General features: G+C 45.1%; 2 protein-coding genes across 2 annotated transcripts in view; one reads left to right on the top strand and one right to left on the bottom strand.

Moving 5' to 3' along the window:
* Positions 1 to 15,659, top strand: part of LOC119171744 (isatin hydrolase) — a 24,658-nt gene extending 8,999 nt beyond the window's left edge. Inside the window, exons 2-3 of the mRNA XM_037422569.2 lie at positions 3,644 to 3,894; positions 13,366 to 15,659. Coding sequence (XP_037278466.2) covers positions 3,644 to 3,894; positions 13,366 to 13,984 — 870 coding nt within the window. The 3' untranslated portion in view covers positions 13,985 to 15,659. The remainder of the gene's footprint in view (positions 1 to 3,643; positions 3,895 to 13,365) is intronic.
* On the bottom strand, positions 15,063 to 27,529 carry LOC142814196 (uncharacterized). The gene is made up of 4 exons (XM_075892346.1): positions 27,364 to 27,529; positions 23,784 to 23,867; positions 22,596 to 22,706; positions 15,063 to 16,610 (listed from the first exon to the last, which is right to left on the bottom strand). Exons 1-4 carry the CDS (start codon positions 27,473 to 27,475, stop codon positions 16,528 to 16,530), a joined length of 390 nt encoding a protein of 129 aa, XP_075748461.1. The 5' UTR covers positions 27,476 to 27,529; the 3' UTR covers positions 15,063 to 16,527.

Genomic DNA, 27,529 nt, shown 5'->3' with positions numbered 1-27,529 from the left:
CTGAAAGCGCCAAGTGTAACCTCTCCCGCACTGACGCGAGGAGGAGGAGGAAAGGAAGGACAGGGAGGTTAGCCAGTTCCCAGACCGGCTGGCTAGCCTGTGCTGAGGAAAGGGGTATGGAAATTAAAAGTTGACAGAAAAAAAGAAGAACAATGGTACGATCGCCCTGCCGGGGTGGTCTATAGTGGCTAAGGTATTCGGCTGCTGACACGCAGGTCGCGAGATCAAATCCCGGCTGCGGCGGCTGCATTTCCGATGGAGGCGATGGATGTATGGATGGATGAACGGACGAACGGATGGACGTGCGGACTTTGTTTAATCCTTCGCAACACGCTTTAGCACGGTGCGGCCCGTTCACACATCGGCACTGAAAGACCAAGTGTTTCTGCTGCGTCGCTGGCCCGTCGGACTGCCTATAACTGTTGTTCGAGTCCACAGCTTGTAAAAAAACCCTCCCATCTGGACGGCGTGATGACTTCCAGACAGCGTAACGCGGGGCACCGTCAAGAGGAGGTGGAGGAGGAGGAAAAATACTTTATTAAAATATCCGGTGGCCTTGGTGGTGCGAATCGCACCCCTAGGTGTCAGCCAGGAGCCCTTGGGCCCTGGCGGCGTCCTCGGCCCGTCGAATTGCCCATAGCAGTTCCTCTGGGTCTTAGCTGAGCGGCACGGTCTCCCTATGCTCATCATTATCAATTGTGCGATCCTGTTGGACAGCCTTTAGGAGGGCCTACAAGATGTGAGACAGGTCCGCCCTCAGTTCCTTGCATAATTTGCACCTGTCTATGTATTGACTTTGGTAGTAGTGGCTTTAGGCCACCGAGTTCGTGTACGTGTTTGTTTAAAGAAGGTACCAGGCCACCGCTTGCTGCTCGCTAAGTGTGTGGTTACCGGGCTACCGGGATACCGGGCCCTTTCTAAAGGATACCGGGCCCTTTCTAATCAATAAATGCTCGTGATTTCCTTGTAGGCGACTATGCGGGCACCGTTAGAGAGTATGTTCCAAGTTAGCTATATCGTCGCAGAAGGAGCACGTATTAGTTTTCTGTATTTCGGGATAAATCTTCTTCCATAGCACGGGGTTAGGGTCCAAATCCACACGCTTCAATCAGCGTCAACTAGCAGATCTATCGAAATCATTAAATGTCCCCAGCGCCATGCCTCTGCTACGTGGAACGGTCAATGTTGTTGTTTTTGGCGTTGACCTCCATGCATAATTTTTATAATCATACTTTAATTCTGTTTTCTTTCCTTTTTTTATCTGTGACAGTATCCTGCACAATGCTTTGATGCATAAAACTCGGAGAATATTTTTTTGATAATCCTACTGCGACTCGGTTTTCTTAGCGTGCTTCTCTGTGACCTGCACAATGCTTTGATGCGTGCAACTTGGAACAGAGCACGGTCGCTTCGTGAAATGAGGCGATGTCATGACTGAGTACCAGCAATCCCTGCATTTAATATATATTTTCTTATATGTCCACGTGACCGCATGGTGCGCTGATACGTGCTATAACGCTTGCCATGCAGGGCGTGCGAATCTGCATGGCAGCGATCATACGCGTTTTCCATACGAGGACAAGCAGTCTCCGATGCACGGGCGAGTGTTTATAATTCAAACCGTAGCGCGAGCGCCGATTCTATCACGATGGAGCTGAGATTGGTACGTGAATCAAATAATCCGGTCCTTTGCGCACAACGAAATTTGCATCCGGGTCGCGCTCACGAATAACAAATCGCATATGGACGTTCGTTCACGTCAGCCGCTGTGAGTTGCGTGTACGTCTGGCCAGAATAACCGGTCGCGGCTTCAATAAGGAACCCTCGTGAGGCAGAAGCCGTTCGAATCGTCACTGACTCTTTAAGCGAGGAGGCGTCAGCGGCCGTTTTTCCGGAGCTTACTTACAGTGTAATGAACTCTCTGCGCTGTGTGACGTTGATTGATTGATTGATTGATTGATGTGTGTGGTTTAACGTCCCAGAACCACCATATTATTATGAGAGACGCCGTAGTGGAGGGCTCCGGAAATTTCGACTACCTGGGGTTCTTTAACGTGCACACAAATCTGAGCACACGGGCCTACAACATTTCCGCCTCCATCGGAAATGCAGCCGCCGCAGCCGGGATTTGAACCCGCGCCCTGCGGGTCAGCAGCCGAGTACCTTAGCCACTAGACCACCGTGGTGGGGTGGGCTGGGTGAAGTGACGTTGATGTGCCGGTCGGAAAATGCCTTCGTCTCGGCATTTTCCGTATGGCGCGGATACCTGACTGAGTCGCCTGTACAAATGCATGCGTGAACGAAGAAGGGGGAGTGTACAGACGGGCACGTACATTTAATAGACTAACTTAACTAAACAAACAGAAAATGAAGGAAAATAAATTATATTTAGGGTGTGTCGCTTGCAGTTGTTTGTTGTAGTGTAGTGAGAATGTGACAAATAGTAAATTATTTATTTGAAGTAAGCTTTGTTATAATTTTATTAACATTGTCTTAAGCTTTGTTAATTTTTTACTAATCAATAACTTAACCATTAAACTTTAGTTCAATAATTAAAACTGCAGTGTATTGCATTTCTTTCCAAGAATGTCACTCGAACACAAATTGAAACTTCAATAAGGTCTACAGGGATATCACTTCGAAATAGTTTTTGCAATAATAAGTGACATGTTTAGATTTTGAATGAATTTGTATATAGAATATGCGGCATTAAAGATCATGCTATGTGCAAACAGATTCGCTCATTCTGATTTCAAAAACTTTTTTTTTTGCTAGAATTACTTTTTTGCGTGGAATAAAGTTCCTCCATCCCGAGGTCCCACTTACCGTGCTCGCGACGAAGATTCCCACGAAGTAACGGGAGAAGAGACGTCGAGGGACGGAATGTCTATGTTCTGCGGCATTATCCAGTTCAACCAAAACGCAAAGCACACTTTTCCACTATGTAGCTCCAACTTAAACAGATCTCGGGACTTGGCTAAAAGCGACTTCAAACGAGAACTTTTCCTAGCCCGGTGCACCTAACTGCATTAACCCCTAGCTTATACCCACATGACCCGTGTAAGCTATGTAGCATGAAACACGCCACCCTAGAACATATGTAACGATAATGCGCATAAATACACGATGAAAATGCAGCTTCCGCAGAACTGCTTACGGCGGGGTGGAAAGCCGCGCTCATCAGCTCAGATTGGCAAGATCTAATGCGGCCCACCCAGCGAGCGCGGTATAGGCGGCAGGGAGACTAGGTCTATGCACCGCCCTGGCGCGGCCCCTACGCCTCAATCCACAGGTTCGAATAAAGTTCTTTACCACCGCCACCACGATGAAAATGTAAACCAACGCAATAGAATAAAGTTCCCACCACCCCCTGTTCCAGAAGTTCGCTCAAGGAAAGAAAGGTACGAGTACCGTAACTCTCTAAATTTCGTTCAAGAAACCGGAAAGATAGATTCCGTGAGGTGAACAATAATCCCCGCGAACGTACATAAAACAAACGAAACAAAAAAATACGAGGTGCACGTCCTCGTGCCTTGCTCGTTACTCGTGGGAAAAGCTGTATGACATAGCAGTCGATCTAGACCCGCGTCACTGCCCAATCCGGCGTCTTCATTCATCGTTGTTTTCTCGTCTCCCCGTGCAGTGCCGGTTGCCAGCTGGCGCCCTCTCACGGCACCGGCGGTCACGGACGGACGTGTCGGCAGCGACGTGTCCCTTGCTCGTGTTGGCTGCGTGCGTGCTGGCCGTGCGACAGGCGACGTGCCAGCCGACGCGCTCCATGGGGCCAAAGCTGGTCGACCTGTCATACGTGTTCGACAAGAACACCGTCTACCCGTCCCCGTCGGCCAACTTCTCGATGGACGTCCACTACCGAAAGACCAAGCACGGAGTCCGGTAAAGAGTGCGCATGCGCGCGTTGGCAACGCAGCGGCGACGGCTGCGTCTCTTGATCGTTTGTGCCAAAGTCTCGGACGTCATTTTTTTTTTTTCGTTCACTTAGTTTCCCGTTGTCCTATAGCTCTGATTTGTATGTTTTAGTAGGACGGAGGCACTATATATGCCTCGTCAAACGCGAAAAGTGACCGTTGGCGTTAACAACACGAGTGGTCCGAAACGTTACGTGAGAACGTATACGAGAAACCAAAAGTCAAATAAATCACGCCACACAGATGCAAGAGTGGTTTTAAAGTAATTTAAAGTACTTCGGAGTAATTAGTAAAGGGCATCAGTTATTTACAGGTGAATCGGAACTAATGGTAACTGAAAGATTGAAATGCAGAACGTGAGTTACTAAGTAAAACTAGAATAAAATGTGTGTTACTAAGTAAAAAAAAAGAAGAAACGGTTAATGACTATGCAAAACAAAGGCAAACAAAACAATCTAATGTTTAAGGAATAAAAATGATGCGTGACTAAGCCGTAATTGATTTCACCACCAACTTGTTTTAGCGTGTCATAAAAAAGCCTGTACAATTTTTTTTAATTCCTTCTGGCCCTAATAAGAAGTATAGGAATGTGTTGCCTCTCTTCGGTGGTGTACCACATCCACTGACAATATATACAACTTCAGTTGACCTCATGGTATACAAGAAATTACGCAGTGAAAGCGAAAGCACTAGCAAAATGCGCTGGCGGGAAAAATTATGAGAAGTACAAAGAATTAAAAGAAAATCAAGTCGCATGTTCAGAACGAAAGAAGCTGTATTCAGTGTTTACACCGCTACTTTGCTAATCTCACCTCAGCGTTTTCATGAACAAAAGAAATGTTGTAACACGGACACTGTTCTATTACCAAAACATGAGAGCTACATGTTAGTACTGATTGCGGTAGACAGACGCCATTAGCAGCATAAACTCATAGACAAGGCGAGTCGGCCCCTTGCGTACATGCTTCGAGGTTTAAAAATGCCTTGATATTAGATGCAAAGCATTTCTTAGCGAAATTCGGCGAGCTTGAGCGTATCTATCTATCTATCTATCTATCTATCTATCTATCTATCTATCTATCTATCTATCTATCTATCTATCTATCTATCTATCTGTCTGTCTGTCTGTCTGTCTGTCTGTCTGTCTGTCTGTCTGTCTGTCTGTCTGTCTGTCTGTCTGTCTGTCTGTCTGTCTGTCTGTCTATCTATCTATCTATCTATCTATCTATCTATCTATCTATCTATCTATCTATCTATCTATCTATCTATCTATCTATCTATCTATCTATCTATCTATCTATCTATCTATCTATCTATCTATCTATCTATCTATCTATCTATCTATCTATCTATCTATCTATCTATCTATCTATCTATCTATCTATCTATCTATCTATCTATCTATCTATCTATCTATCTATCTATCTATCTATCTATCTATCTATCTATCTATCTATCTATCTATCTATCTATCTATCTATCTATCTATCTATCTATCTATCTATCTATCTATCTATCTATCTATCTAGCTAGCTAGCCAGCCAGCCGCTTACGTTTGGCTGCTCTCATGGTCAACCCCTTAACTTGGCGTGAACAAAAATTAGCATGGGAGGTTAAGATCGTATGACAAATATAGCGCGGTGCTCAACACATGAATAATGTCGCAATCCCGTCGCGTACATCGTCAAACACTTCCCGCCAGACAGTGGCACGTACTCAAGGTAGGGTATGTGCCGCTGGTATGTGTGTATGTGCCACAGGTGATTGACACTTAGTATCTGCCCAGGAACGACGGAAACACGCATGGGCAATTTTAACACGATCAAGAAATACCCGATATTGGTAGCGTCGACCCGACGAGTGCAAAGAATAAATGTCAGTGTCCCAGCTGGAATTGAACCCAAGCATTCTGCGTGTCAATGATAAATTTTACCACAGAGATACGCCAGGTATCGGAACTACTTTTCAAATAAATGCTATTCTTCGTGAAACGTCAATAGTGGTTGCTGTGCTGCCTACCCAATTTTATAAACATTACATATGTACTGATTCGATACAGCCGTCTTGTCGGGTTAACGTTAATTGTCGTTAGTTGCCATGTGCTGATGTTGATTTGTGTAGCAGTGCCCAGGGCTAGTATCCTCGCGAGCATCAGCACTTCACATGAGCTTCTGGTGACGCTAATACGCATGTTCCAGTTGGAATCGTTCCACAAGTGCAAACAACTGGTTATATAAACATCTGCAACTATTCAACATATGTCTGCGCGTGCAACATTTGTACCTATATTAAGCGCCATTTCATGACGCGTCGCTCAATATCAAAATTGCAACACGGTCACCTTCCCTCCACATGCTTCGCATAACGTCGAATTCTCAGGTACGTGGGATCTGCCGAATTTTCTTTTGAAATAACGCTTACCTCGCGTTGTATTCGTGTATTATATCGTTATGAGACAATGTCCCACAAAAGCGGTTACATAGGCACGGAGAAAGACGACGTGATTTTAGTGTAGGGCCCCCTTTGTGGGTGTGCGCCAGGTAAACAAGGACCATCATCATCATCATCATCATCATCATCATCATCATCATCATCATCATATCTTGTTCTCCATCTTGGCTCGCGCGTTGGCGCTGTGTAAATATATGTTCAAACGCCTAGTTTCTCGTGTACCTTCACGTAACAATATCATGAATAGGCGTGCCTAATTAGGCTTTTGCACGTCTATAGATGTTGCATTCGTCTTTACATATTCGTTTATGGTTGGAATATCCGATAGCACTATACACACCATACAACACGGGGTCAAAGGCACTACACTCTGATGGGTTAAAAAATGACTGTTACATTTATTGTCGAGTCCTGACGTGTCACACATATATCTTTCTTTTTCTTTTTTTAAGATACATTAACTCTTTCGAAACGTCATGCTTACCATGACTCCCAGAAGAGAGTAAAACGACTTCCCAGAGATAGTTAGCGACTCTCTTTCAAAAAGGAATTATGTGGCAGCAAGCCACGACTAACCAAAAAGAAAGAAATCATCTTTTCATTTTTTTTTTCTTGAACTGTACAGAACATTTTTGGCGCTCCTTCCCGTTCTTCGTAATTGAAAGGCATGACATCTTCAGTGCTTTACCAAATAACCTTCACCTCGAACAAGATGTTAGGACCTCAATCACGCACATCGGAGCTATATACAGAACTGCACAAAAGCACTGATACCATTTCTTAACATTACAGCGAGTTGATTTACCGTCTGCGAGTCAGGGTGCATCTCTTATTCTTCTCCGCCTCTTCCCCTTTCAGCAGTGCCGGGTAGCCAACCGAGCTTAGTCCTGTTTATAACCTACCTGTCTCATTTCCCCCCATTCATTTCTCTCGCTCTCTTTCCATCTCAGAAGCGTACCGCATACTAAGGACCTGGGATGCCTCGCAAGTAGACGTTTTCAGTGCACACGCCCGTATCACCAAACGCAGGAAATAGACGTGCGAAGCAGCTTTCAGAAGCCACACGAAGTAGCGTGTATTTCTGTCGTTAAGGAAGGAACTGGCGAGTGTCTCGGAAGATCGCAAACGTGAGTGCAGCGCGAAGCGATTCTCGGGTTTCTTGTCTTCATTTTTTTCAGTTGACCTTTGAGCTAGCTCCAGTTCACAGCGCGCTGTACAGGAAGCTCCGCGGACTTTTGGAAGACGACGAGACCTGTTAAATGCTTTCCTTAAGAAAAAAAAATGTCTCCCCGATTTCAGTCAGGTGCACACTTCCCATACTGTCTATTTCATGCCTACTTTTGAAAGGGAAGAGGCAGAGCCCACTAACTTCCGCTTTCATCCGTTCGCTCCACGGTGCGAAGTTTCGAATCAGCTGAGACGATCTCTTGTGTTTTTTATTGAAGTAAAGAATAAACGAAAAATTTTTGTGGTCACCATTACTTGGCGATGGCTACCTCTTCCTTTTTGTTTATTGTGTTGATCGGTATACCATGTTATCTCTGGGCAAGTAAGTAGAGTTTAGGTTTGAGGGGTTTAACGTCCCAAAACCACCATATGATTATGAAAGACGCCGTAGTGGAGGGCTCCGGAAATTTCGACCACCTGGGGCTCTTTAACGTGCACCCAAATCTGAGCACACGGGCCTACAGCATTTCCGCCTCCATCGGAAATGCAGTCGCCGCAGCCGGGAGACAAGTAGAGTTTAATCAAGTTATTAGGAACAACATTTTAGAGCGGTTGCACCTCTTATGATTTCAGGACTTGTCTCCGTGTATCTTGAACCTACAGGAGAGATGATAGAACAACAACTTAGTATTGAGGAAACATATAGACAGTCTCGTAAGAACAAGGTTTCAGTAGGTCACGCCTAGAAGCCGGCATTTCTCGGTTGGACGCGTCCAAAACAGCTAGCGTATGAACCGACGTGCTTTTGGAAACCTTGCTCCGCGAGGCCGAGTCTTACCTCACGCTGTGCGTCGCAGCGTTCTTTCCTTTCTTTTTCGAAGAAGAAAACAAACGGTATAAGATTTTCCTTTCAAATTACTCGGTCGCCCGTGGAACGCCGGGCTTCCTGGATGCATCGAGCGGAACGGTGTTTCGCAGTCTGAATCCCCCGTGATGCGTTGTAGCTGTGCGAGTATTCGCGCGTGAGAGTCGAGGTCTGACGCCGTGCACGTGCTAGACAAAAAAGAACTTCGAATGCTCCTCGAATCGGGATCCTGATTTGCAAGAGCGAAAAGCGGGAACCTTCTTTCGTGCGAGGAAGAAGAGAGTGAGGAAGTTCTGCAGGGCTGTGGACGAGGTCAAGGCAGCGATTGAGAGGCTGGCGAGAAAAAGAACAATCGCATGTATTCTTGTTTTGCCTGTACCTCAGCGCCGCCGCTTGAAGAGCCTGGGTGGCTTCGACAGTCCTGAGTGTGCGAGGAACGGTCGCACGTCTTCCGCACGTAAACCGCAGTCATGTCGATGCAGAATGCGCGCGACCACCTTTATGCGGATCATTGTCGTCGTATACGTCATCATCGCGATCGTCATTGTCTATACTAAGTGCTTCTCTGCATCTCGTTTTCCCGCCGCTGCATTCGATGTAGTATAATCCCTTAAACTCGTTTCTCCGGCCAACCCGCGTCTATTTCGGTCTCTTCCATGCACCAGAAATAGATTCCGACATAGAGAAATCGAGCGAATCGAACGGGCGGTGCGGATACTGGTGCTTCAGAAGAATTCTATCACGCATATTCGATGCTTTAAAATGCATACTAAGTTCAAGCAGAGCCATGAGACATCGAGAGGAATGTTTTAATGCAATAACGCACACCCTTTCTCTGTCTCAGGCTCCATGCCATGTAGGTTTGCGTGGTGTGCGAAAACCAACTGCATTACACTCAAAACGCGCATTCATGGTACTGATGACGCACCGTAAAGTCAGAAAGGCACCACTTTTCGAAGTTCACTCCTTTTCTAACACAATTTCAGCTGAAGTGTAGTGTACGTATTGTACACTCCTCTTTTATGGGGGGTACCCAGGAACAAACAAAAAAGTTTTATTATATTTGTTTGTTAATACGTAACTGCTAGCCTCAGGTTGTAAGCTGGAGTGGTATTAAGAAGTACAAAACAAAGTGAACAAATCAAGATACGGCAATCGTGTCACATGAATTGACAAGCACAAAAAAAGAAAAAGAGTGCTGCCTCACGCCCGTGAGGCGGCGCGAGGCAAGCCCTTGACGTCCACTCATGGGAGGCCTATGCCTGGCCACCTAAACCTGCTGGTTTCTTATAATAAAGTTGATTCCTCCTCCTCCTCCTCCTCCTCCTCCTCCTCGTCCTGAAGAGGAAGATACAAAACTTATAAGCAACGTTTCAAGCACCGGTATGCGCAAACTGATTGCACAAAGAGACGAGAGTACTCCTTTTCCCGTAAAAGAAAAAAAAAATGTGTAGACGCGACAGACGTATCACTTGAACTGAAAGGGGTTAAACTAAATGGCTATAATGTACATTTTTTTTTAAGCGAGGACCGTGACCAATACTGCACACAGCATCTCAATCATCGTGTAGAAGTATGTATTATACGTTGCGATCAACAGAAAGCCCATTCTATGTGCTAAGCAGCCCTTCAAAGGAACTGTAAGAAGCGAAGTGCTCTTACGCCATGACTAAAGGGCGTTCAATGAAAGCTGACAAACGGCGCCTCGTATACAAAAGCTGCGGCGAACATTAGGGACAACTACAGGCGCATTCCAGGCACGAGGCAATTAACCGCGACCTCCCCTTAGGCGTGAAAGCAGCCTGTGGGCACGCTTTTCAAGCGAGGCATGGTATACAAGTACACAGCTGAGAAACAAAGGTTCTGCGTGTGTAGTGCGCGTTGAAAGGCGCAACGACACGGTACGTAACATTTTATTTATTTATTTATTTATTTATTTTTCGTCTGTTTATTTATTTTCCTCACAGCGTTTATTTCGTGTGCTCAACCGATGCTGCGCAATCTATTGTTCGCGATGAGCGTGCGCCATCCCAGTAGGATCAACAGCACTATTAATTAGCTTGCGTTGATGTCCGTAACCGAGTTCGTAGGTGAGACAGGTGATCCCTGGTCCAAGGTGTTTGTTACGCACGTGTTGTTGGTAGTGCCAGCACAAGTGCTTGTCCATTGTTTCGCCCGTCGCTGCGCTTGGCTCCTGCATATAGTTGGCCAAGGCCTCGACTCTCGAGGAATCGGCTCCTGAATCGCATTCTGGTGACTTTATCTCGACAACTCTCAACGCGATCGTGTATATGTCACTGCTCGCATCTTTCTTGAACTTGGTTGGAATCAATACAGGGGCGTTCGCGAAAGTCAATTCCTGATTGGAAGAATTTCAGCTCGCCTACGGTTCTAGCCCCACTGTTTCTATGAGATTGGTTTGATTGATACGTGGGGTTTAACGTCCCAAAACCACCATACGATTGTGAGAGACGCCGTAGTGGAGGGCTCCGGAAATTTCGACCACCTGGGGTTCTTTAACGTGAACCCAAATCTGACTACGCGGGCCTACAGCATTGTCGCTCCCATCGAAAATGCAGCCGCCGCAGCCGGGATTCGATCCCGCGACCTGCGGGTCAGCAGCCGAGTACCTTAGCCACTAGACCATCGTGGTGGGGTGTTTCTATAAGAGCCTTAAAGTTTATTGGAATATAATGTGTGACTAGGACTCAAAGGCGGAGTAATTCTTCTATATAGATGGTACAATACAATACATCTCAGAAGAGTGCGTGAATATTCTAAATTGGTGTCTATCTGTCCGTCTGTCCGTCCGTCCGTCCGTCCGTCCATCCATCCGTCTGTCTGTCTGTCTGTCTGTCTGTCCGTCCGTCCGTCCGTCCGTCCGTCCGTCTGTCTGTCTGTCTGTCTGTCTGTCTGTCTGTCTGTCTGTCTGTCTGTCTGTCTGTCTGTCTGTCTGTCTGTCCAATTGTTTGTTTGCTTGTTGGGAACAGAGCGCGATCAACCAAAGAAGCAACATAATATTCTTTTGCGACAATTATTCTTTCGCTTTCTTCATTTCTCGTCTTACACACCGCTCGCAAGGAAGACGAGAGCTCAGGCATGCGCCAGAGTACTTCTCGAAAGTGAATATATTTGGCAGGCATAAAACCATAATGCATTCTTTCTTCCTCACACTTTCGCTTTCCGGCGCGTGCTGTTAAGGGGCAGGATGTGATATAGTGCTTCTGGCATTCCCGAGTGCTCCCATTTCAGAAGGTTCCACGCACACTTGCACCTGCACGCACAGATGTCCTCGCACTATAACGCCTCGACATCTACTGCGTCCTTGGGGGAACGAATTACAGTGATTACGCGGATGCCCGGTCAAAACAACCCGGGGCGTCCAGGAATCGCGGAAGCCAGAGAGAGCAGGAGGGGTGAATGAAAGAGGGCAGCGTCCCTAATGCGATGGTGAGAATTTAAGGTGGCTCATTCGCTCAACATCCGGGGGGCTTTCCCGCAAGGCAAATTCCATGGCACCCATGTTACGGCGTTTCGCCGCCTCTCTAATTGCACACTGAACTGCAAGAGCTACAACTGCATCGTATAGAACAAACAAACAAAAAAGAGAAAAAGGCAGTCAGTCGGTTGGTGTCATGGGCGCCTTGTCTTTCTGGCCATGTTGTATAGGAGCTATGATAAATAGCTTAGTTCTCGCTTATGTCAACGTATATTGATTCATATGCACATTGTGGGTGCAGCCTGATCTATCTCCGAAACGTAACGACACTCTTTTGTAGCACTCTAGTCCAGCTATGCTTAAAAACACTCGAATGTACTCGGTTGGTTTGATATACCCTTTCGTTTCAGAATTAAAATGGCTGGCATCCTTTGTATGCGTCACTTGCGTGAAGGGTCAAGTTAGGCATGACTAACACTCTGGTACCGGGTCCTTGTGTTCTGAGGTGTAGGCACGCCCAGTCACACTCTCGGAACTTGCAACTGTGCAATGAACTAGAGCACAGTGTGCATATAGTGTGTCAAGAAGTGCAAAAAGTCGTCCCTTAATGTCTAAGAAGGAAGAAAGAAAGGCAGCTTGATCATCAGAGCACGTAGCACGCCCTTAATTGCCCCTTGAATTCTCCTGAAGCCGCAGCGGTCGACGCACAGTGTGCCCGGAGCAAAGCGTGATGATTCGTGAAGCCTTACACTTGTGTTGACTTCCTTCGAATTAGTGACAGTTCCAGTATAGTAAAGATATGCTGGGGCAGCAAACTGAACGGGGCTCTAGTGAACGTATACTATCCCGTATACTATCTCCGTATATTATCCTTGTGTGGGTGTATCTTTCTCTGACTCTTTGTTCATTTACTGATCGCATAAAAGCCGTGTTCTATAGTTTAGGTAACTGATTTTTTTTTCGACTGGTTTGCCCTGTGAACGTGTATTAAAATGCAGGTAACACACATTGACGCACCTTAGTATTCTCAAAACTGGGATCGTAACTAGCACAAAATCTTTGTCTTACCCTAACGTATACCTGCTGTCTTCGTTAAAGCACCTTAGAAATGAAGGGAAAAGGCGCTACGCTGACAAAGAGGAATATTAACTCCGCTATCTCGCTGCAACTGAGCCTTCGTAATCATTGTATGATTGATTGATTTGTGGGGTTTTAAAGTCCCAAAACCACCATATGATTATGAGAGACGCCGTAGTGGAGGGCTCCGGAAATTTCGACCACCTGGGGTTCTTTAACGTGCACCCAAATCAGAGCACATGGGCCCACAACATTTCCGCCTCCATCGGAAATGCAGCCGCGGCAGCCTGGATTCGAACCCGCGACCTGCGGGTCAGCAGCCGAGTACCTTGGCCACTAGACCACCGCGGCGGGGCATGGGATCATTGTATCGTAACTGAAGGTACTGCTGCCCTTTTGTTCTCAAGCTCCTTGCTTCTTTCTTCCCGTGTTTCCTTCAGGTACCAGGAGGAAAACATCTGCTCTTCGACGCAAGGCGGCACGCACGTGATCGCGCCTCGGCACCTGCTCAAGGGCCGCTGGTCCGTGACTGATCTGCCGCTCAACCGGCTGGTGGTGCCCGGTGCGGTCATCGACGTCAGCATCCAGGTTTTACGCAGCCGCGATTACCGGCTGCGCATCACCGACGTCATGCGCTGGGAGGACATCCACGGACGGTTACCTCAGGGATGCGTTCTCTTCGTGCGCACCGGCTGGTCCCGCTATTGGCCCTCCTGGTACAAGTACCACGGACACCCAGCGGCGGGCACCAATGGTACCTTCTCGTACCTGCCGTTCGACTCGAGGCCTCACCACCCGGGCATACACCCGGACACGGCAACCTGGCTCGTGTCCAAGCGTAAAGTGTACGGCGTCGGCATCGACGCTCCGTCTCTGGATTACGGCATCTCCAAGGATCTCGGAGCCCAGCATATCCTGCTCGCGGCAAACATCTACGGACTCGTGAACGTGGCCAACCTCCAGGAACTGCCGTCCGTCGGCTCGACGCTGTTCGTCTTTCCCATGAAGATACGAGGAGCCGGAGCCGCTCCCGTGCGAATATTAGCTGTGGTACCTTGATACATGAAAGCGAGCGTTTTTGGACACTTACTTCTTAACTTAATCAGTTGCAGCGCTGAAGCAGCGCCTGATGCCAAGACGAACTGGTATACTTGCGACGAAGACTTACCGCGTTTTCTTGCGTTTCCCAGAATCGATATGGTCACATTAGCGCAAGATGGCAAGCTAAATTTCCATTCACAGCATTCAGTGTAACATTTTTTATTGAGGTAACTAGATGTCAGCATTTTCGGTAAGTACGGCACTATACACATGACATAATATGCCGCAGCTGCAGTCTTGTGGACTTCAACTATTGACTTGGTCACGGCACTGTTCGGTGTGAATCAAGCCACTCAGTGCTGGCTTGCAGATTACAGTGAGACATTGTGAGCCACCCAAAGTTGAATAGTTATACAAATGCTTCTGAAATTTAGAGATGATCAAATTAGCAGCCGAGCCCTTCCTCGCAAATGACTTTTTTATTGTATTTGTGTCGCTTACATATCTTTTTCTCGTAAATTTGCTCTTAAACATGATAAATTTTCAGCAACAGAGAACGTACAGTGTTTTATAAAAAGAAGCGTACTGGACGAAGGTCGTTTGTTCACGCCTATCTAAAACGAAGTTAACACCGAATAAACAATTTATCAGTCTTATAGTTCACAGTCCGAAATACTTAGGGGCTACAGCATCATAATCTAAAACAGGCAGCTTTGTTTCACATTTTGGCGCTATGCTTTTCAATACTCATTCGTCCTCATTAGTTTTTTTTTTTTTTTGCTGTTAGAATTAGCTTGTAGTGGTTCTGTAATCGAAGAGTTTCGTTTCTGGATATTTTACAGTGCCTGCAGCTATCGCTGTTTACATTGAGTTTCGCCATACATCGCTTGTACTACACTACACCATGCATTTTCCGGGGAAGTTTGGTCACCAATTTTTGGTATGGAGGCTTGATGTTCGTGTGACTTGACACCTTGAAATTATGGTCATGTACTGTCCGCGATTCTAGCACTGCATGCCTTCACGCAACTTTCTATTGAGAAGATAGCACTAAAACCTCGTGCTTCCAATAAGAACCATTTTGAACTCATTATGATTTTTTTTTGTCACAACTCATTTTATTTCGCTATTTATTTCGCTCAACACCAACAAGCAGTTCAGTTAGGGCGACCATTTCACAGTATATTGGTCACCCCACATTACAGTGTAAACCTCGCCACAAAGTGACGCTGGTGTGAACATTGTCGCCCCCCCAAAAAAAACGCATACACATTTACATAATTTTAAAAAGACAATTCGAGGTTTACAGTCGTGCTTTCAGTTTTCTTCTCAGAAATGTCTCGAGTGTTATGACCGTTGAAGTACATCGGTTGTAGTGGTTATGATGAAAATTATGCAGCAATTTTCACATTGCGAATATTGTTGTAATTTTATAACTCACAAAAAATTGTGTTAAAACAACTTCTTGTAGGCCAAGATGTTACGCGATGTTAAGATGACTTGGCATAGCGAGATTATACGACAAACGTGCAAGACATGCACAAAAAAAAAGAATTATTGTGTGTGATGTTGCTGGGTAATGTAACTACGTGTGTACTTGTACGATTCATGCAACATCGGGCTAGTTGAGAAGCGAAATCAGTTCAACTGTTCTGCGCTTCGGTTGTTTGTAAATAAAGACCAACAAATTTTAGCACTTCTACTGGCTACTTTTTCTTTGCTTGACACATGATTAGCTTTCGTCGTCTAAATGTCGCAGTGCTATACTACGGATTAGTGTTTCAGGTAAGTGGGAAAAGTTATGGTAAGATATTAGTGGGTATTGCTTTATAAAGCTAATAATTTTAACAATAATAATTGTAGGTTTTTTTGTCAAAACCACAATATGATATAAGGTACATTGTAGTGGAGGGCTTTGGCAACTTCCAGCACCTGGGGTTTTCCAACATTCATTTAAATTTAAGTTCACAGGCCTCTAGCGTTATCCCGTGACAATATATTGTCAGCAGTCATGTATCGTAAACACAAGACCACCGTGGCTAAGAATATTCCGCGAGGTTAAGGTAGAACATAAACAACCTGATCAGTGGAGTTGTCTACAAAAATTTGCATATAGAAAGTTGGAAAAGGGAGAAGGAACAAGTGAGGTACGTTATGTTTTCTTATTTAAATGAAGTGTCCGGCTTCTTACAGTTTTCCATGCCATTAGTGCAAGTGTAGTCTCACACTGCGTTATCTTTTGTCTTTTTGCACGTTGTGTCTTGTGTAGTATGTGCTTTGTAAGTGCGCTACAGTGATAGATCTTCTACGTTATTCCTGATGTATAGCAGAAGTTTGACTATAATTTACTAAATTAATTAGTGATGACCAGGTCACATGGTACCGCGTTGCGATTTGGGCAAAGGGTACGTGTTCAAAAAATTCTACTACGTTGTTTAGACTACATTACCTCAGCAAAAACGATCACATACGTACTACAGTGCGTCCTAATAGATTTTGTACAATGAATGACAGCACAACAAAAGGTTGCCGCAGCACGTATTTCTTAACGCATTCAAGCACTATCCCTGGCCGCCAAAGAAAGGCAACAGTCCACCCAGGAGGTCGCCGTTCAGCACGGTGCCAAGAATGCCCGTGAAGATCTCTGGAATCGACGCAAACGCAGAAACAATGGTGTCAATTTCACGTGCAAATGCAAACATAAACATATACACAAAGAACCATGAAGAAATGTAGGGAGGGAACAGGCTCAAGCGATACGGAGAGGGGCACAGTTTATGTGTTCTCTTTCACGGATAGAAATAGACGAGGAGAGGAAAACCAAAAGAAGTAGCCGTTATCATAAAAAACACGCACCAAAGTAAGGTATCGGAACCAAAAAAAAAAAAGAATGCCGTACAAAGTGGAGGTCAAATAGGTTTGTTCAGCAAAAGTTAGCGTTTTGCGATGAGCCAGTGGTCGGGCTAGGAAGCAAACCCCGTCCAGGATGAGGCAGTTCTCATGAATCTTGTACTTTCGTCCCAGCTGTCTATACGTTTCTTTACCAGCAAGCGATGCTGGACGCCTGAATATGAGGTGTTCGAGTGTATTGCAAGGAGGTGCAAGATGAGCACGACGGTCTGTTCCCAGGTCACTGGATCAATAAGAATAATGCAGAGCCAACACTTAGCAATGCTCTGCGACGACAATGAAAGCCACGGTGAGAAGGCCCGTAGCTAGGAACTTTTTAGGGTGGAGTAGGAGGGGGGGGGGGGAGGGTGTCATTTGTTGATATATGTCATTGGTAAAAAAACACCTCTTCATCCAAATTTCAAGAGAAAAGAGCCGCCCCCCCCCCCTCGTTATGGGCCTGGTGGGGAGGCTGGGTAATGTAATATATACCAGAATTTTTGTGTGAGATGGGGCAAAAAGGCCATATTTCATTCACTTCATTTATTTATACTGTTAGCCCAGAAGTGGGCCGTTACAGGGTGGAAGTACAAACAATTATTTGCAAAAAGAAGTACCGTACAGGTCTCGAGATAATTTCTCGGTATTATTGTGACCAGCAACTCGAAGTTATACATAACATACATAAATGGAACACACATGCGATGCAATACATACGCGCAGAACAGCACATGACGCATTTGAGGCGGCACTTTTGCACCGCGCTGAAGATTTGAAAGACAACTACTGCAGAAACATGCAACCAACAAAAAGTACACACACACGCCAAAAAAAAAAAAACATATGTCACTGTTATTCGGAAAATAAACGTTTTCTGTTCAAATGATGTAAGCGAGGAACAACCAATTATAGACTCTGGCAGCATATTCCAATCTTCAATAGCACGTGGAAAGTAACTGAACTTAAAGCAATCGTTACGTGGGACTAGGGGTGGTATGTACATATTATGGCGATGTCTGGAGTGTTCTTGTGTGTTGACCTGGAAGTAATCTGAATAGTTTAGTTTAAAATGATTATGAATTAACTGGAAGAGGAATTTCAGACGCTCAATCCTCGTCCTAAGTTCAGGACTATCCAGTCCAGCTTTTTTACAGAGTTCAGTAGGAGAATGATGTCGGCGATATTTATTAAAAATAAATCTCGCACCGAGTCGCTGTATTTTTGTTATTTTATTGCAGTTTGTCTTTGTGTAAGGGTCCCAGACAATATATGATTAAACACAGATTCCTTCACTGTAAAACCTGGCACGTAGCGAATGACCATTTTGGTTGTAATAAAGCGCCATGCATATATGAAGAAAAAAGGACCAGAAAAGAATCCAGTATGGAGGCTCTGCAAAAGAACCCCATAAATGTGCGCTAATTCATGCAATAATGCAAACTTACAATCGTTTTGCAATGGACGCCACATGCACCTACAAAAATTTGCATTAGTGCATTACACTAGCTTTAACACTATATTGCGTTCACGTAATTTACGTAAGCATATCACTTTTTTAAATTAACAATCTTGGTGCAGTATTTTTCCGAAGTTTCTCCGTACATCAGGTCACAATTCGCATCATTCTGGAGGTGCTTAGAGCGCATTTTAGGCATCTACTACTGGCCCTGCCTGCCAATTCACTTCCCTTCCATAAGATCGGAGCCAGAATATTTATGTTCTGGTTAACATCCTTGCCTTTCCCGATTATATTTATATCTTCTTTGTCTCAATTGGGACCGATCTGATAAAAAGAACAAATAAAAAAAGAAAAAAAAACAGAATCCCCCTCCCCCCTCCCCCCAAAAAACACTGAATTCAAGTAGGCCATGTTGCTTTCGGTGAATGCAGGGTTGCAAAGCATGCACTCAATGTAACGCATAGCCACGCTTTCTTTTGTTCCATGTCAGCTGCGTTGTAATTCTCACGGATTCCGACGGAAGAACTGTCGAACCTATTTGAATGATTAAGAAGAGTTAACGGTGAGCGAAAATATGATAAAATATCATTTTTGTGCTATTGGAAAGCTGAGGCTATTTCTGAACCAGAATCAGCCATTTGTTTGTCACATCAGATTTTTTTTTTCTTCTAAAAATAGCATACTTCAAAACTTGTGCGGTGGCATGCCATGCCCCCTTTCTTACGTAGCAAGGAATTCCTTGCAGTTCAAGCATCATAGTCATATTGAGACGTTACAGCTTACAATCTGTAGTGCATTTGGCACATTCAGAAAATAATGAGCCCAAAACAGCTAAAAAGGGAAAAAAAAAACAAAAGCATCAAGATTTCTGTCGGGAAATATCTATTATACCAGCGACGTCTTAGTATTGTCATCATTTGTAAGCACCAAACTGTTATCATTTGTTCATTAGAAGAAATGAAGCCAGCTTGTAGGACATGCGAAAAGCTGTCCGGGCCTTATATTTTTGCATGGCATCAAAGGATCCCAACCCATCTCCCGTCCTTTGCCCGTAGGACGCCGAACCTTGGTGTAAATTCAACAAAGCCCATTGAATGGTGAACCATTCGTTCATAAAGAACACCTTCAGCATCTGTTATTGAGGCTATTAAGCCCAATTATCCAGAACTAGCTCATCCAAGTTTACTTGCTAAATTCATCCGTGGGAAAACTCGAAATCCTAATTAGTCATTGAATTGTCGTGTGGGAGCGTACACCAAAAAACGTATTCTTCAGACGTCAAACACTGAAATTATGCACTCTTCTCACTTTTAATGATGGCAATATAGCCCGTGTGAATGTGCTGAACTCCTTTGAAATTTCGCCACGGGACCGTACAGTGCAGGGCCTACGCCTCCTTGACCTGTGTCGGCCGTATTTTGCTGTGTGGGCTGCACCACAGGTGAGTATCTGACTGGTGCCTATTGAACGAGTCTGTCAATTTGATGTTATCTTGTGGTACATTGGGATTAATGCATATTTTAACTTTAAAGACGATTATCTCAAAGCATACTTTTTTGTAGTTTTGTTCCATAGTATCTAGAATCATATATTTCGGACAGTACTTAGATATAGCAGTGTAGAGGCAGCATACTGAATCAGAATTATTGTTTTGTGAAAAAGTGCTGCTCTTCAAAACGATATCTAACCGATATAACCTGATTGGTAATCAGGCACCTGAAGTAAGAAATTTATCAAAAGTTAGTGGTACAATTTTCAGCACTAAATCTGCTTCCGCGGAAAGAAGAATGGCCTATGATCACAATGATAGTAACATAGTTACTGAAATCCTTATGGTTATGGAGCAAAAAGGTACACAAAAAATTGCCTAAAACACACGGCTTGCTTTATTACCTTAAGCAACAAATTATGTACCGCCCTCTCAGATCTTCATTATCAAACATTATCAAAACCACGTGGCGCTAGCTCGCAGAGACGTGCATTAAGGTACTTAGGCCAAACTACAGTGGGCCAAACGCTTATGTTCGTCTCCTCAAGGCTAGCATAATCGGAATACACCTTTGGTCCATTCTCCATGGCAATGCGGGGTGCAGCAGTGTTTAACGAACAAAGGGGCATACAAGCTCTTGCAGCTGAGGTCTACGCAAGACTGTGGATACATATTTACCGATAAATTTAGTGCAGCAGAGTCATTTCAGTGTGGATTAAAAACGCGTCTCAACAATCAAACTCTGCTTTGCTAGCACGGTTTTCGTTTTCACCCACGTAAGAAAATTCTGCAGAGTCATGCGAGGCTTCGCTGCTCACTGACACACGATGGATCGCTGTTTTTATCAGCTACAAAGATTTCTTTCTTCTTTTTTGTTTGTTAGCACCGTCATGCGAGTTTCACCAGTCTGGTGGCATGCATGTCTTGCGTGTCGGCGGCGCTGCGCGCAGACAACCACGAGTGCGCATGCGCCACGAGTGGGACGCGAAGGGAAGTTGCTCATTCTGACTAAAGCCACGCGGTTGGCGCGTCGACCACGTTGACGCTCTCAAGTGCTTGAAAATCTTGAAACACCACACAAAAGAAGATGTTTCGTTCATGCTATCCGTCTAAATGTTCGTCTGGATGCTCCTGCTTCTTGTGGGAAAAATCTGTCGACTGCTTTACTGCGGACCGCTAGCGCATCTGTGAAGTTTGCAAAGTGTTTGTTCTTCTTCAAACAGTGATGAGCCAAGCAAGCATCGTGTTTGTTCCCATAGTGTTTGCCGACAAACACATGTGTGAGTGAAAGTGTGCGTGGTGAACAGATCGCATAACGAACACCAAACTGCTTCCGTGAGCATTCATGACTGCGTCCTCCAGAATTCAGCCAGTTCGTCATCACAGCTGCACCACCGAGCTCTCAGTATTTCGGTAAGTCGAAGCAACAGCGTCTCGTCACAAGGTTACGGGTCATATTTCATGTGAACGTGCTTTTCTGCAAATGTGTGCGTGCAGGTTACGCAAACCGCATGCGTCGTCCTGATAACCCGTACGCTACTTATCTTATCTACATTGATAACTCCCTGGCGTAAATAAATAAATGAATCCAGTAGAACAAAAAGGAAAAGTGCTGCTAAAATGTGTGTCGCTGTAGGGCATACATCGTATCGAGGCATATATCTTTGTGTATGATTTAGTCGCCACCGTATGATTTCGTCGCCACCAATACAGCAATGCTTCTTACCATGATCATGACAGCATTACAGATCGCGGCGTACTGTTGTGGCCCCTTCATTTTTACCACTCCAACGTGCTGCTCCAGGATATGTACGGGTGTTAGAAGAAAAACATCACAGCATATCCACGGAATGAATGATGATGAGTGGGGCGAAGCGTTCGTCTGTCTGTCTGTCTGTCTGTCTGTCTGTCTGTCTGTCTGTCTGTCTGTCTGTCTGTCTGTCTGTCTGTCTGTCTGTCTGTCTGTCTGTCTGTCTGTCTGTCTGTCTGTCTGTCTGTTCGTCTATCTGTCCGTTCGTCCGTCTGTCCATGCTTTCGTTCGCGCATCCGTCTGACTGTCCGTGCATCAGTTCGTCCGCGTCCATCCATTCGTTCATTCATGCGTCCATCCGCGCGTCCATCTGTGCGTCCATCTGTCCTTCTTCTGTCTGTCTGTGTGTATATCAGTTTGTCTGACTGTCTGTTTGTCTGATACTGCCGGTTACGCCTGACGCACCAGAAGGTTGGACTAAAAGGAGCTTCGCCCCCAAAAACATCATACACGTTCCGTAATGCCGTATTTTAAGATTAAGGGTGCTTCGCAAGGCGGTGATGTTATTTGCACGAAATATACGACCTCATGGTCACGGATAGTGTATGAGCACGGCCGCTGTATGAAAAAGTGCCAGTGATCGTAGTATGAGTCACTGCATTTTAAGGACTGCTGGGATGCTGGGAAAGCCTTTAGAGTTATGACATCTTGAGAGTGCGTATGCCTACCACTTCTATAACTCCACTTCCGCAGACCCAAGAGAACATGTGCCACTAATAGCGCGGAGTATTTGTGATCATTCAGGCATAGAAGAGCCATTTAAAATAATCATGGAATGAAATATCTTCATGAGGAACCCATACTTTACACTAGCGTGTATCACTGGTTTGCAACCCCTTACTTGGGCGTGTACCAGGGCAGTGAAACATTTACATATGTGTGCAATAAATTGTCTACTTATAGGTGATATGAATCAGCTATCGATTCATTGCTGTTTGAGTGTCAAATAAGCTCTAACCCTAAAGAAGCGTCCAATACGTACCAGATCCAATCGAGAGAAGGTTAAGCAATCCGCTGACGACACCGCCGATACCTTCATCGCCTCCCAAGTTAAGCATACCAGTGCCGAATCCGGCGATGCTCGTTCCAGTATCTGCACGAAGCAGTCCAAGTTTTTCGTGGTAAGATCAATTATCAAGCCGTGGCCAGCACCGATGTATTCACGTTAACGCAATAAACAAACAAAAACAGCAGTGCATTATTTAGTAACCGACATGTGGGATTACAACTTAGTCATAGAGGTGTGAGAACGATAAAAAAAAACTGGAATATTGAATCGATTATTGTGCTATTCGATTCGGCCTACGAATCTTATAGCTATCATTGGTATGTACAAATATTTTCAAATAGTTCATAAATGTTACGTCACTACACCGATATAAGAACGAGGTTCATTTAACGGCACAATAAATTTCATCCCCAGGAACATGACATTGTGTATGAAAGCTCATGAAGTGCAACAGCCAATCCCACTCAGAGAGCCCGATTCTAGAGGCTACACAACTCGCACACTTTATACATGTGTGCAACGAATCTGCCTCCTGCATTCTCTAGCGTGCTGTAGACCCGTGTGCTCAGATTTGGGTGCACATTAAAGAGCCCCAGGTGGTCGAAATTTCCTGAGCCCTCCACTACGGCGTCTCTCTTATTGATATGGTGTTTTTTTAACCCCACATATTACTATTATTATTATTATTATTATTATTATTATTATTATTATTATTATTATTATTATTATTATTATTATTATTATTATTATTATTATTATTATTATTACTATTATTATTATTATTATTATTATTATTATCTATAATGTGTCGACATCCTTGTCGTTGTAGATTTAATGCAACTTGAAACAAGGGAAATTTAGAGAGTGAGGTCCATTGATAAAAGATGAACAACCCTGCCACTCGCAAAAGCATTTCGCACACACTGCGCAATTTTACAAAGTATTCAATTAGCGTAAAACTGGATTATCCTGTGGTTTGTGACACGTTAGCGCTGCTTGCACGTGTGCCTTCACCACGTTCTCACTTTGGGATAAACTTACGTTTACCTTTAAAGCCGCTTCTTGCTAGGTTATCTTCGTTTTTTTTTCGTTTTTTTTCGTTTTTTTTTTGCTAATGATTCTTGTATCACAGAAACAATGATTCTAGGAAATGTCACTTACTCACAAGGTTCCTGACTCCATCTAGAACGCTGGAGAACAGGCCGCCTAGCTGTCGCTTGTGCCGGAAGCTGTACTCAGCAGCATCTGCGTTCAAGAATAGGCAGGAAGCAATTTAGGCTTCAAATAAAACTTCTATAGATTTGTGAAAAATAACCTGATGCCCGGCGGGTCTTCCACTGCATAACTGTGAAGCCACAACGCATGACGAGCTCTGTCCCATTCTTCATTGTACAGATATCGCTGGTAATTTCAACTTCACACTGTGACAGGTTTGGTGAATGCGCACACGCGATGTTTCCAGTAGCATAGGCAAAAACTTCTCTCGGGACGGGGGGGATCATTTGAATCTGAAGTGGAAGGCTGGGCTGGAAGATGTGGTCAAGTGTCATTTTATGCTCTATGTACCACAACAAACACAAAAAAAATATTGCAGCAGATCCGCGGAGCTAATGATGATGAGTGGGGTGAAGCGTCCGTCCGTCCTTCCATCAGTCTGTCTAACCGTCCACCCGTCTGTCTGTCTGTCTGTCAGTCTGTGTGTGTTGTGTGCCTGTTCGTCCATCCGTCCGTCCGTTCTTTCGTCTGTGTGTCTGTCTGGCGACGAGCACGAGCCACCGAGGCCCTCCACTTCGCTTTGTCCAAGGCACCAACGAGGCGACGAGTTGTTAGACAGACACGCAGACAGACAGACGGACGCATGTACGGACGGATAGGCACACATACACGCACACAGACAGACAGACAGACAGACAGACAGACAGACAGACAGACAGACAGACAGACAGACAGACAGACAGACAGACAGACAGACGGATGGACGGTCAGGCAGACAGGCTGATGGAAGGACGGAGGGACGCTTCACCCCACTCATCATCATTCAACAACGAGACGACGAGCACGAGCCGCTGCGGCACTCCACGCCCGCTGCTCGGCTTCGTGAATGCCCCACCACGTGCGGCGAGGATCCAAGAGACTGAGTGAGGCACTCCTTCCTCGCACACCGAGGCACAACCCACGCAGCAACCAATCGGAGAGTAGCGGTACAGCGCCATCTAGAATATCCTCACTCAACTGCAGTTTGTATGTACTTCTATGAGACAGCGCCGTCTATTATATTGTTCGGGAGATACAGCCTTCCTTTTTTTCTGGTCTCTTCCTTTGGTTACGCTTGACGCAGTATAGGTTTAGACTAGGAGGAGCTCCGTCCCTAAATATAGAGGGGGGGGGGGGAGGGCAGGAACTTGGTGTGCCACCCTCTGGCCCACTGCAGATTTACGGGCAGTCACGCACAAAGGCATGGATCATGCGGGCGTGTTCGTGCTCGCAATCAAAGATAAGATGACGGCTTTTCATGATATATAAACGTGTACAACGGGCGTATACGGCTTGTTCATGTCAAATCGCAGAAGTCGCCTTAATGGGTAGACTCTACAAAACAATGTATTTTGCTCAACCGTCACAGCGGTTCAGTGGTTATGATGTCCTGACGCTGAAAACACGTGGTCTAAGGTTCGATGCCTAACGACGACTTTCCCATTCCAGCTTAGGTACAGTACAAGAATTGGCAGCCGATCGACGAAGTGAATTATGATGATGGAGCGAAGCTAGGTTCTCAAAATGTCAACGTTGAAGTCACTGATGATTAAAGGACGGACGGGCAGATACACGGGTGGACAGACAGACGCACGCATGCATGGACGGCCGAACGGACAGATGTACGGACAGAGTACGGTCTATTTTTTAAACCATAAACGCGCTATGAACGCTCTATGTACGATATAGGCGGACGGATTACTGAGACCTACGACAACGGTAACAACGGACATTGTGCAGGCCTAAGGTGCACTGTTCCTAAAAACTCCAGTGTTCGGGCATTCGACGTCCGCTGTACAAACCGAGCTAGTCAAAGATAATCCGAAACCTTCTAGCGTAGCTTTTTTGTTGGCTGAATTCCGCACTGGCGTAAAGGTAAAGAAGACAAGAAAAATAAAACAACATACGGGAATAATCAACAAGTACTGCATCATCAATCTGCACAGGCACGAAGCTTGCTTTTTTTGTGTGTGTGTGTGTGCTGTCTCAGTGCTTTCAAGGAGTCCTGGGTTAAGTTGTTCAAACGTCACTTTGGCGAAACAGTGCAGCTCTGCGAAGCGGGCGGATCAGATGAGAAAGTGCGTTCTCATAGAGAACACACCGATGCTTTTAAAGCAACTCTCAACTGACATCGGCTGGAACGAGGACTCAATAAGGTTACTTCTTGTAGGGAGACGGGGCTATCATGGTTGTTGAGCGTGGTGCAGGGCTCGTTCTCGGGAATCAATCGAGGATATTCGGAGTTTCAGGCATTTCACATTGGAACTCATTACCGTTGGATATCAAGTCATCTTTATTCCTACCATTCAAACGAAGAACTAAGGAACCTTTCATTAAGTCTCTGTCGCGCGCATAGAATTCATCACATTCTTTTCCTACTTTTGCCAATGTTTAAGTGTTTGAATTTTTCCTACGTATGAATGTTACCTATGTCCGCTGCATTTTCGTTTTTCTGGTTGCACGTGACAATTATCTCTGTCTGAACTTCTGTGTGCTTTATTTCGTTTTACTTTTTCAATCTGTCTATTATTTTTATTATTATATAGATATTTTTATATTTATTTTTCTCCATTGCAATCGACACACTTCACGGTGCATAAAATATATAACTCACTGATTGCCGAGATTAGTGTAACCCCCATTTATTTCTGTTAAGGGGTCCCCCCTCCCCGACAGTTTTCGCTTCGGGACCGATCTCCGAATGTATAATTATGTCCACCTTGTACTCTTATTGAGATATAGAAAACGAGCTGAATCGGCTGCATCGATCTGCAGTCCAAGTCCAAATAGAGTGATTGGGGAGTATCTCGGCCCGGCAGCTATAGTCAACCACCTCGCGAGCTTTTCGTGCGTTATCACTGCGATCCCGGCATTCCCCGTTTACGAACGGCTTTCGCGCTCCCAGCGTGACGTATACGCGTGACGTATACGTCACGCTGGGAGTTTTCACCACTTTTCTATCAAGAAATGCATACATGCATGAATGCATACGTATCTGTATGCATTTCTTGATAGAAAAGTGGTGAGAGGCTAGTTTTCAAGCAAAGAAACGCGAGCAAGCCAGATGGCTGTAATTGTTCCGTAACAGAAATACCCCCCAAACACTCTATTTATTCCGAGAGCGTGCATGCTTACCCAATGGGCATAAATATGTATTTTTGATCATTCTAGGGAAGGTGAAGTGCACGAATTTGTGAATTTGCGCCCAAATTATAACTGCGCCTTGCAGAGTTACTTCAAGTGGCGGACTATGAAGTAATCAGTGGGGGAGACGTGGAATCTAGCCCACATATATTCTCAAATTTTTTTTCTAAGCATACGAAAACTTTGACAAGATGCAGTAGACAGGATAGCGCCCACCTGTCTGCTTCATCTTGTCCAAGTTTCGTTGCGCTTAAAATTTTTCAAGATGAACGGCAACCAACTGGCCCACCTCGACATCTCGCTGCCATATATATTCAGCAGATATGTCGCGAAATTAACTTACGTGCTTGTAAAGGTCTCGCGGACCCTTTCTCTGAGCAAAGCAATAGGACGAAGATCAGTGCACAAAGGGCTGCGCCTGTACGCGAGGTTCCGGCCTCCTTCCTCGGTGCCATGGACGTCGACCAAGAGGCCAGTTCACCACGTCTCCGCAGCCCGCACTGCAGGGA

Source organism: Rhipicephalus microplus, chromosome 4 (assembly GCF_043290135.1).
Source record: "Rhipicephalus microplus isolate Deutch F79 chromosome 4, USDA_Rmic, whole genome shotgun sequence".
Lineage (NCBI taxonomy): Eukaryota > Metazoa > Arthropoda > Arachnida > Ixodida > Ixodidae > Rhipicephalus > Rhipicephalus microplus.
Note: the sequence above shows the minus strand (reverse complement) of the source record. Positions and strands in the feature narration are given on the sequence as shown.

Coding starts and splice junctions, on each gene's coding strand:
- LOC142814196 (XM_075892346.1), bottom strand. CDS start 27,475: ATGGCACCGAGGAAGGAGGCCGGAACCTCGCGTACAGGCGCAGCCCTT. Junction 22,707..23,783: donor TGGAGTCAGGAACCTTGTGA/GTAAGTGACATT, acceptor TGCTTCGTGCAG/ATACTGGAACGAGCATCGCC. Junction 16,611..22,595: donor CCTTCTCTCGATTGGATCTG/GTACGTATTGGA, acceptor CGTCGATTCCAG/AGATCTTCACGGGCATTCTT.